Source organism: Ciona robusta, chromosome 8 (assembly GCF_009617815.1).
Source record: "Ciona robusta chromosome 8, ASM961781v2".
Classification (NCBI taxonomy): Eukaryota; Metazoa; Chordata; class Ascidiacea; order Phlebobranchia; family Cionidae; genus Ciona; species Ciona robusta.
The window spans coordinates 5,294,303-5,305,154 of NC_143242.1; the positions used below are offsets into that span (position 1 = coordinate 5,294,303).

Below are 10,852 nucleotides of genomic sequence, written 5' to 3' on the forward strand. Positions count from 1 at the left end.
TTTAAAGAAAACTAAGAAAAAAAATACCCACAAAAATTAAAATTTGCTACAAAAATATGTAGTGTGGCCCTACAGTGTAGAATGTCTGGAGTTTGAAATATAGATCAGAGTTGGTCTCAACCACAAGGGTGCTAGACTGCTAGCGTTTGAATTTTTTTTTAATTTCCATAAGAACAACTGTTTTGGTAATACCAAAAAAAAAAATAAAAAAATGGAGGACCAGTACCAAATTGATTAAATGCAAAAATACTGTAATAACCTGGGTATTGTTTGTCAAAAGGACAAATTTTAGAAATAAATTTGCTGTGACAACCATGCTTGTAGATAATATTCAGCAATAAAATTATATACAGAGATTTTTAACAACATAATACATAATATGTTTATACCACCTGTTTGTTATTGAAGTTTGGTAGATTTGATAAATGCTGATTAGAATCCATTTGACCATCAACACTGCCTGTGTTGAATGAAGGTAGTGGACCAATGTCGCCTGGAATATTTTAATTGTGTTTTTCAATTGTTGCGATGTAATATATACATTTTTTTGATTATTAAACATATTTTTGCAAAATATAGTTTTGAATATTTTTACATTTAAATAATTTCATAATACCTGGTGAGATTTCCCCTCGTGATATGAGTGTGTTCATGTAGATATCATGTGAAAACACATCATGTTCAATCAGTTCAGAGAATAGAAGAACAAGATTTTTAAATGATTGAGTTTCTTCACCGTCTTTAGGGTTTTCTAAGTTTAAAAAAAAAATATTGTAGTATAGTTTTATATAGTACTGTTGGGTAAGATGGATACTGTTGGAGGTGATAATACAGTTAGTTGTAAATGTTTATTGTTTACTATCAAATGGGGAGATAAAAAGAATGAAAACATAGACCATCTTACTTGACATGCTTGTGGCTCAAAAATATTTTAAATTAGAAGTTTTTAGGGCAAACTTACACACAGTTTGAGACTATAAGTAATATGTATTAAATTGTGCAAAAAATGGAAAAAGCAGTTGATTTTTACAGCAACATATGTAAAATATATACGGTAGGATGGGGGAAGATGGGACACTTTTAACTCTATTTTCTCGTCCCATTTAGTAGTAAACAAAGAACATTCAAAGAAGTATGAAACTATGTCCTCATGACTCTCATAGACCATTGTTAATTGTTTAAAACACGATCAGAATATCTGGATGTTATGTGCTAAAGGTGTCCCATCTTCCCCCACCCTACTATATGTAAAGATTCCTATAACAATACATGTAAAAATATATGTAAAGATTCCTATAGCAGTATAATATAAATTATATTCATACTTAATTCTGGAGCTTGTTGGTCTAAAAAAGTGAAAAGAAGGTTCTGGAAATATGGTACGTTGTTTGTGTGGTTGTTTGGTTGGTAGTTGTAGATTGGAGCTGAAGTATTTATAACCCCACCAACTGATGTATTTAATGAGGTGTCCGTCTCAATTGTTGTGTCTGGATATTCAACTTGTTCATGGTGCGACTGTTTTATAAAATTTGATCGTAATTAATTTTTGTTTAATTTTTCTAAAATATTTGTAATTTTAAAACAAAATTTGATTAAAAATTTAAATTAAAAACAATTTATATAAAATCATTTTTTTTAATGTTTGTTTAGGTAATAGCAAGGTTTGATTACAGCAAAAGTATATTTTTTGGTAGTTGACAACAATACTTTTAGGAAATAATTATGGATCCAATCTTAAAATTATAATCGATGTGTTCCTTAATTAAAACAAGTTTTTATAATTTTTCAAATATCCATTTCTACATAACATAAAACACAGTGAAAAAATGAAGTTTTTGTAGTTTTAAGTTTAAGTTTATAAAATCAAACTATTACCTGTCGTAACTCAAGTAGTTTGGCAACAACAGCAGCTCTATGTTCTCCCAAACGCTTGGGTGATATTGCCCATTCACATAATAATCCTATAACTGCATCTTCACTCGATTTTGTCAACTGGAAAAAAAAGATTGAAATATCTGAAACAGTGCTTTTACTATGCTGCTATGCGTCTATAAAAAACATAGAGCAAAAGTATAGTCAAATTAATTGGGTATTTTAAGACATTGGCGCATAACATGGATGTGCAAATTGTGCATGCATACCCTGGAAAAATCAGGGTACATATGGGTAGTGAGTAAAAATGCATTAACGATTTAATATCTCACAAACAGGTATCAAAATAAAGTTATACAGTTGTGATAGTGTAGCTGAATTTTTTGCCAGAAAAACATTATACAATTGTGATAGTGTAGTATATTCTGCTTTTTGTCAGATTTCTTTATTGCGTTATTTGTCAGATTTCTATATTGTGTTTTATGTCAGATTTCTATATTGTGTTTTTTGTAAGATGTCTATATTGTGCCTCTTATAGTACCTGGTTGTCTCCATCTTTACCATGACCTTGGTCAAATATTTTATGATAAAGTAAATCTAACGGGTCGCCCCATGAATCTGCAGGTCGACGATCAAAATGTTGTTTGTCCAATGCTTCTAATGCACTTAGCACTCGGTTAATCGTGTGTCCTGTTAACAAATATAATATATAAATATATATTTACTTTTTTACGAATTATATAACATAAGTCCAATCAAGTTTTTTTACAATTTATATACATATATATTCTTTTTTTTAAATTAATATAAAACAATCATTTTTTTACAACTATTAAGATAATACATAGATTCAGTTTTTACAATTCTAATGTATGTAATATATATTTATACATAAAAAATTATTTTTAATTTTTTAATTTTTTACTTGTGTTATATACTTGTTTTACATAAAGATTTTAACAAACGATTAACAAGTAAAATCCTTGTTTCTACATACCTGTTGTAGACTCCTGGCACTTATCAGTTGACCATTTCATCTCAGAAGCTCTTGATCTACGAACAATATCAGCCTCTTGCTCTTGAAGTAGTAACCTATAAATAAAAAGAAATAATAATAGCTTGGTTGTAATGTATCTTTCTCCATAAACTGATTTTTAAACACCACAGCTTTAACTTTACGGATATTTTGATAATACTAGAACCTTTTTGTACTTTTTTTGCTGCGGAATGTGTATTTATTTCAACAAAATTATTGTAACTTTTTTGCTGAAAAACGTATAATTAGTTTAAAAAAATTGTGAAGTTATCATTTTTTAAAGTCTTTTTTTATAACTTATTTGATGCAGAATGTATTATTAGTTCAAGAAAATTTGCAAAGTTATCATTTTTAGAAAAAAAGTATTTTTAACGTACTTTTAAAGCTTTAAAACTTTCTAACCTGGTTAATCTGTCCGTTTCGAGTGCTTCAGTATCCCACTTAGGTATATCAGGCAATGGTAGGTCCGACGGCGCGCATGGGAGCAAATCTAATGGCGAACCACTTGCTTTTGCATCGAATGGTTGATACCACACCAAAGCACCAGGACATGTTATAACTGTACATTGTATAACACATGCAAGGGTATGGGCAATGGACAGCAAGTGTTCGGGGCATTGTTGTTTAAGTTGGACCGAAGTTGGGCGTGTGAGTTGGGGTGTGCTAGTGCCGGGAGTGTTATTCCTATATGAAAAAGAAATTTTGTAAAACTTTTATGATATGAATGAATGTAACTTGCTTTAAACTAGCGTGGTTGGAAAGGGCAGTTGTTATAGCATGGGTGTTTTGTTTCATACATCTCATGCTAGCTTACAAGTTACCATGTATGTAACTATGCTAGCTTACAAGTTACCATGTATGTATGTAACACACATGTAATGGGCAAGACTGAAATGCTAAAAAAAGATTTTTTTTAACGTAGCTGTATTTTGAAGCCTGTCCCAAATTAGAATACACAAGATCAACTATTTCTTTTAAAAAACGGACACTTTCTACCAAATTGTTTTGAGTAACCCATAATGGACTGACAAACATTTTTAATTCAAAACAATGGTGTATCCCTGCCCCAAAGTTTGCAGGTGCAAATACATTAAACTAAAAAAAAACATGCATTGAAATCAACATATATATTAAACCCTGACTGCAGAGCTGGGGATTGAGATCTTGAGTTTGCTCCTTCAATAAATAACCAACTGAGATGGCGTGCGGCAGCAAATGACATTCTTCTCGCTAATAGTTGATTCATGGTCACTTCCTGTTATTGGCGTAAAAAAAAATTAAATTAGAAGAACATTTATTTAACGAAAAAGGATTTATATGACTACTTACATGCCCATTATTTAAATAAGAGACTGACGATGACATTTAGGCAAAATATATTTTATCTTTTTGTTAATTTTTGTCTGTTACGTTTTCGTAGCACCATATCCTTACTGTATACACAAGAAAAGTATATCAGCACCAGATCATCGAATTCGCAGAATTTATTACAGTTATTAACTTATTACACAAATGTAATAGGCTACTGCTCTTTTTGTGTAACAATAAAATTATCCTAAAATAATTTAAGAAAAAATACCTCTATATAGTTTTGTAATATTGGAACAAAATAACTAAGTGCAATTTCATCATATAGAGAAATACATTCAAATTCATCAACCACCCATGATAAGAATTCATTTCGGTCAAATAAGCCCTGTAATATACAAAGAAAACTCATGTCAGTACATGTACAATTATATTATTTTAAATAAATAATATATTAGTATATGTATCTGGTGCAATGTGCCCATAACTCAGTGGTTAAGCGTTTGCAATATGATCCAAAGCAACCGGGCTTAATGCTCGAAGCTGCTACAATTGTGGATGTGTGTGTCATTGGACAAGACATTACGCTTATTGGTTATTGCTCTAACTTAGTGGTTACTACCAGGTTGTCCAAACTGTTGCCCATACAGAAAAATCACCCACAAAAAAAGCATCCCCTTCTATACATGGTAACTCGTACAGGAGCACGAGGTAAATAAAATAAAACAGAACATTAGTTTTAAAAAACGAAATTGAATGAATGAATGTAACTTACTTTATCATCGCTTGGCCGGAAAACGACAGTCGTTATCACATAGGTTTAACACCTGGTGCCAGCTTACGAGTTACCATGTATGTTACTTTGTGGGTGATTATTTTTTGGGGGGAGGGGTATTTTTTTCACAGCGCCGGCAAATTTGCAATGTTTTATGCAAAACTTTGGAAATCTACTGTTTTTGCCCGCCATGCGAAAATAAATAAATTACATTTATTCAATACAATTACCTCAGAATACATGTGATGTGCCAAACAACTGATATATTTCAACATAACTTCAATATCTTCACGAGTTAGCATAGTTTGGCTGTTCATTACACTGCATACAGTTTCAATACCACTTGATAAATTCATTGAACTATTGCTGTTTGGTTGATTATTATTGTCGTTGTTTAATTTCACCAAATGTTCCCTCATAAACCTGCAGATTGCTTGTGTCCATTCTAGATGGAAATATTAAACTATGAGAAAAATTGCTATATTGATTTTAAATTGCAATATACTACTATGAATAGGATAAGATACAGTATATTCTATATGGTTAAGGTCCAAGGCTTTGGGTTTAGGCCGAAATTTGGCCATTACCTTAACCTAAATTAAAAGGGCATATATACCAACAAAAATTTTTACATAATTATTGATATATACATAGACAAAGATGAACCAAATGTGGTCTTAACTTTAATGCTCCACCTAAGTTAACTGGTTAACTATAAGGTACCACCAAAGTTTTGAAAAAACAAAACAGCCTTTGAAACAATGGCGTACAACCAATACTTCATAAAAAAAATCGTCAAGTGCGACAATGTAACGAATTTAAAGTTTTTGATTTTAATTAGTATTTTCAATTCCAACCATAGTCATAATGGGAATAATACTTAAAAGCTTTGTGTAGGCCAACATACAGGTATTAAATATTATAACTGAATCAAAAGTTTTATTGTATTACCCACCCAGATTTGGGTCATTGGCCGCTCTTTTCTTAATTTTTGCATCAGTTTGTGTGAGATGATACGCAGATGTTATTTTGATCACCCATGTTGCACGGACCATCGGTACTTCATATTCTGATAGTGTCTGAAAAAAGATTTACAATTAAATGTTTGAAAGTTATTTGTTAATCTCCGTATGAAGGCGCAATGACAGTTATTTTTTTGTTTTCTTTTGTGTTAAAAAAAGGAGAAAAAAATGACAGTTGTTACATAATACCTTTATACACCTCATGCCTACTCATTTGTAAGCAACTAAGTTGATAATTTTGGTGAATTTTTAACATATATATATGGCTGACAATTAAGACAAGCCATAGAGAAGAAGAAACCACTGGGTTTAACATTTATTAAATTACTACTTATTTTATAGTCTTTACGTGGCAGGCAACTACAGTCAATATAACAAAGGTACAAGATGCACTTTGTAACTTTTTGTAGGAATCAAATACAACTTACTCGAAACAAATCATCCTTCTTGCTAAACACAGGAACTCTTCTGCATAAATTCAACAAACTTGTTCCACGAATTAAGTCTTTGAACCAAGTTTGTAAATGAACCCGACATTTGGCATTGATAACTGGCACCTATCGAAAGATTTATTTTTACACTATGTTAAGATAGCATTGCTCAAACAATCAAATGCACAATAAAGATTAGCAATGACAAAAAATTCTTGCTACTACAGTTTTGTGATACCACATAAACAATGTTAAAACTAGAACCAATAATTTTACGCTTCTCATTTTAATACTAACAGTATTTTAAAAACTGTTTATTATTATGCTTTTTAAGCACTAGGTTTTTTGAAAGCTGTTTATTTTTATAAAAAAAATCATAGGTTTTTCATGCATTTTTTTATGCAAGTCCAACATCAATTGTAGCCTTGATAAAGCTTACCAGCCAGAATTGTTCTTTATAAACTTGAGGTTTGAGTCGTTTTCCAGCTCCTGCGTCGTTAAAAGTTGTGACTACTTGCTTTTGAGTCAAAATTTGGTTGAAGCTTTGATTTATCTATTAAATTAAATTAATTCCAACATGGTAATTTGTCGAAATAAAATTTAAAAAATATTTAAACATAGGTGCATGTGTTATAGTTAAAAACTACAAAATAATCACAGAAAACTTAGTTAGAACTAAAAAAGTAATTGTAAATAATGTTCAGCATTTCTCCTATAGTTTAAGGTGCCTGCCAATTCTGCCAGGAAAAGTTTAACTTAACCTAAAATACACACAATGTACAACACAAATCCTCTTTTACAACTAACGCACTGGTGTATACAAAAAAGACAAAAAAACATTTTTCTGAATTGTATCTGCAGTAACACAGACAAAAAAAATATTTTTCTGAATTGTATCTGCAGTAGTTATACAACAGTCAACAAGAAAGCCCAATTAACACATTCAATAATATGTACAAGGCAGCCCTCCTGTTATAGCAAACACCAATATTATTCAACCTTGTTTGCATCAATTGTATAAAGATGAGCACTTGAATATTCCTCATTAAATGGGGGTTGGTTGATGAAACCTTGTTTAACGTTAACTGACGTCAATTCATCTTCTTTTTGCTTTGCTTCCTAAGTAAAGGTTGAATTTTAAAGAATATTAAAATATTTTTATACAACTAACTCAAAACATAATCACCTACACAGTATAGAGTAACATACATGCCACATGGTAACTCATAAGCTGGTACGAGGTGTATAAAACAGAAAACCAGTGTGATAACGACAGTTGTTTTTCGGCTAAGCAAGGATAAAGCAAGTTACATTCATTTTAGGACAGCCAATAGAGGTAGGCATGATTATAGAGTTGGTTAAAATTGAAGCGTAGTGGATGGGTACTTTCATTTCTATTCTATGTGGGAGAGTACTAGCGTGGCTTGTCATGGAGCATGAGATTTAGGCCAGATTTGGCCATTACCCCAAACTTTATGTGCCTACTCTATTCCATACATTAGATTTAGGCTAGAAGCTCTAAAATAGACCTATATTAAGAACGTTTGTATTTTACTTGTGGGTAAACATCTGCAGGTCCAAGTCTTTGCCTTAACAACCATCTGTTTTGGTAGAAGCTTAGCAAAGACATGTTTTAACTTCTCAATAAGTCCTTGGAGTCCTGTCTTGTATATCACATTAAGATTCAAAACATATACCCTATTCGAAAGAGGGTAGACAACCCTGAAATAAGAAATTTGGGGTTATATAATGTAAATCATTCTACATCAGCTATACTTACAAACACACATACACGCTTTTATGGTGTTTACAAATTGCAAAAATCAGATAAATAAACAATACAATGAATGTGCATACGCATCATAGCAGCAACACAAACAAAATGCATTTTGCAGCTATCTTGCTCCGCTTAGCGGTAAATATTACAGCATATTTATACCGCTTGTATTACAAATGCTAACGTGGTCCACGATATAAAAAAGTGTTTAGGCACGTTAGCCGCTCATATACTTTTGTCGAACAGTGATTAAACACGTTAGTATCGCTAAAGTTCTTCTTTTGCCAAAAAAACAGTTGTTTTTATTGTAAAAATTCCCCGCTAATTACAGTTTTAGAAAACCTTGTGTAGCAAACTTTTGCGGCAGTAAAACCGATTCTGAATTTTTATTTACAAAATTGTACTGTTTATCCATTAAAGTGTATTAAAAATGGCTCTGAATGTCTTTATTGTGATTCACATAAATGGCAAACGGCAAACAATGCTGATAACGCCCCTAATTTACTTCAAAAACGCATTATTTTAATATAACTTTACTTTATTTATTTTACAGCTTTGCCAGTTGCCGATACACAAGTGAGAATAAATTATTCGGTGGTTTTGCATGAACAAAGAGATTTGTTTCATTTTGGTCTTCGTCTGTGTAATGTAGCAGATCAATACTTCGCAACAAACACCAATCCAACTTGTTAACTATTTCCATAGCATGTAGAGAGGTAACATGAGCAATCGCAAAGTCGCAACCAAGATCTGCGGCTAAAATCATCATTCTTTTTGCTATACTTGTGCCTATACCCTTTCGTGCATAGCTAGTATGAACTATAAGCATGTGCATTGAACATATTTTCTCTGCTCCCAACTCTTCGAAGATATTGCCTTCCAAGTGTTTTACCATTTTCTTAATCTGTGCTCTCCATTTAAATTTACTTTCAAAAGTAGTGGTATCAACTTTGTATTCTATCTGGCTTCGAACTCGGATTGAGCTGAGACAAATCGCTACCAATTTTCCAGATTCATTTTCGAATGCCCCGATCGAAACGTTTTGCAGCAACAAATTTGTAGCACGCTGCATGTGTACTGCAACAGCTTCTTCAAGTGGAACATTCGCAGCTCTCGGTAATTCAGCGAGGGGTGAATAGAATTTGGCAATGAATTCTTTCACCTCTTCTGTGATTTCGTCACCAATGCGGCGAAATTCTATATTGTTCAAGTTTCGGTTCATAGCAATGAACTTATTTGTTTAAAATCTGTCCTTGATTTAATGCCAACCAAATATATAGCCTGTAACACGAAAAAAAGAAACTTCAACTTGCTTTTCAAAACATATTTCAAACTGCATTGTTCAGAACTGCTTTGTGCTTTGTTTACTGTCTGATGATCGACAGTCGCTTGTTCAAGCAATTGTAATTGTGTTTGCATAGCCGCATGTAACCTATATACTGAACGAAATGTACAATGATAGTCAGCAGTCGTGTATTATCATTACACAAACTTCTTTGTTTCCAAAAATCGAGCATTTTAGGAACAAATTAAACTTTTGTCTTTCAATTTCCACATTTTGCTATTTGTTATCGAACGAATGTATTTTATCGCGGTGGCCGGAAAACGACAAGCACATATGTAACTTTGTAGGTAATTTTATTTTTGTGGCGTAAAAATCCAATGAAATTAAGTCCTTTAGCTGGCACCTCAATAAACATGTAACCAATAGTGCTGTTTTCCCTGTATAGCCTATAGCACGTTACAAACCCACGAAGGACATATGCTGCATGCATACCAGACGCTTTAGCTGTAAAAACATAGCTGGTATAATGGATTCGGCTGTTTTTGCAGCACAAAGGAATTTCGTAATTTATATTTCTCATTTATTAGTGTCATTTTATAGCTGTATAAATACGCATTGAAGTTGCAATATACTATATTGCGTAAGCTTAACTTAACAGTAATCATTTGGTATATACCCTATGATAAACATTGCGAATATCCGGAGGTGCCTAAATCGTATTACGAGTACCATTGGGTTTTTTTCTGGGTAATATTGAGTCATACTTAGCTGTTTGCTTCTACATCGCAACGCAGACAACCTAAATTAACGACATATATGCTTTTCACACAGTGGTTATTGTAACGGGCAGGTAATTTGTGAAAGAATTTGCGTAGGTTTTCTCATAGAGTTGATGTTAGGTTAGAAAACAAGCGAAATGCCCTATATACGTTTTAATCAGTCTGTTTCGTTAATCAGTCTCAGTCTGTGTCCCTTTGTGGTTTATGTTTAGTACAGAATATAAACAAAACAGCGTAAAGTTGGTTGAATCCTAATTCGAGCTCCCTTTTTTACGTCGAACCCGAGTGCCAATAATATATTGAAACATTTCTATAAAAAGTACATTTTTTTAAATTATCCTAATAACCCAATTAAATATATATTAGATTAATCAGGACTATCGAGCACTTCATTAAATTCAGCTAAAAAAATAAGATGCAATTGAAGTGTGTTGCTTTGCTGCTGTGCTGCGCTCTGGCTGTGAACCTGTGTTATGGTGGTGTAACTAGACGACAAGATGGCAAACCTGATGCGAGAGGCGATGATTTACATCCCAGTGGGGTGACGAAGAATAAAGGAGAACCTGT

The 10,852-nt window shown here is 32.3% G+C and overlaps 2 protein-coding genes across 6 annotated transcripts in view; both read right to left on the reverse strand.

The window, feature by feature from the left end:
- Nucleotides 1-8,166, reverse strand: part of LOC149732640 (mediator of RNA polymerase II transcription subunit 12-like protein) — a 25,595-nt gene extending 17,429 nt beyond the window's left edge. For 3 of the 5 annotated variants that reach the window (XM_089882464.1, XM_089882465.1, XM_089882462.1), the window contains exons 1-15: nt 8,000-8,166; nt 7,444-7,563; nt 6,884-6,997; nt 6,442-6,570; nt 5,947-6,070; nt 5,222-5,436; nt 4,488-4,604; nt 4,045-4,163; nt 3,311-3,592; nt 2,870-2,964; nt 2,414-2,562; nt 1,876-1,992; nt 1,326-1,515; nt 617-751; nt 390-493 (exon numbers count right to left, since the gene is read on the reverse strand). In XM_089882464.1, coding sequence (XP_089738590.1) covers nt 390-493; nt 617-751; nt 1,326-1,515; nt 1,876-1,992; nt 2,414-2,562; nt 2,870-2,964; nt 3,311-3,592; nt 4,045-4,163; nt 4,488-4,604; nt 5,222-5,436; nt 5,947-6,070; nt 6,442-6,570; nt 6,884-6,997; nt 7,444-7,563; nt 8,000-8,074 — 2,085 coding nt within the window. In that variant the 5' untranslated portion in view covers nt 8,075-8,166. The remainder of the gene's footprint in view (nt 1-389; nt 494-616; nt 752-1,325; nt 1,516-1,875; nt 1,993-2,413; nt 2,563-2,869; nt 2,965-3,310; nt 3,593-4,044; nt 4,164-4,487; nt 4,605-5,221; nt 5,437-5,946; nt 6,071-6,441; nt 6,571-6,883; nt 6,998-7,443; nt 7,564-7,999) is intronic. The other 2 variants (XM_089882466.1, XM_089882463.1) reach the window with 2 other exon arrangements.
- A 479-nt stretch (nt 8,167-8,645) lies between these two features.
- On the reverse strand, nt 8,646-9,641 carry LOC149732642 (uncharacterized). Its single transcript, XM_089882498.1, has one exon. It carries the CDS (start codon nt 9,441-9,443, stop codon nt 8,769-8,771), a length of 675 nt encoding a protein of 224 aa, XP_089738624.1. The 5' UTR covers nt 9,444-9,641; the 3' UTR covers nt 8,646-8,768.
- Between the last annotated feature and the right edge of the window lie 1,211 nt (nt 9,642-10,852).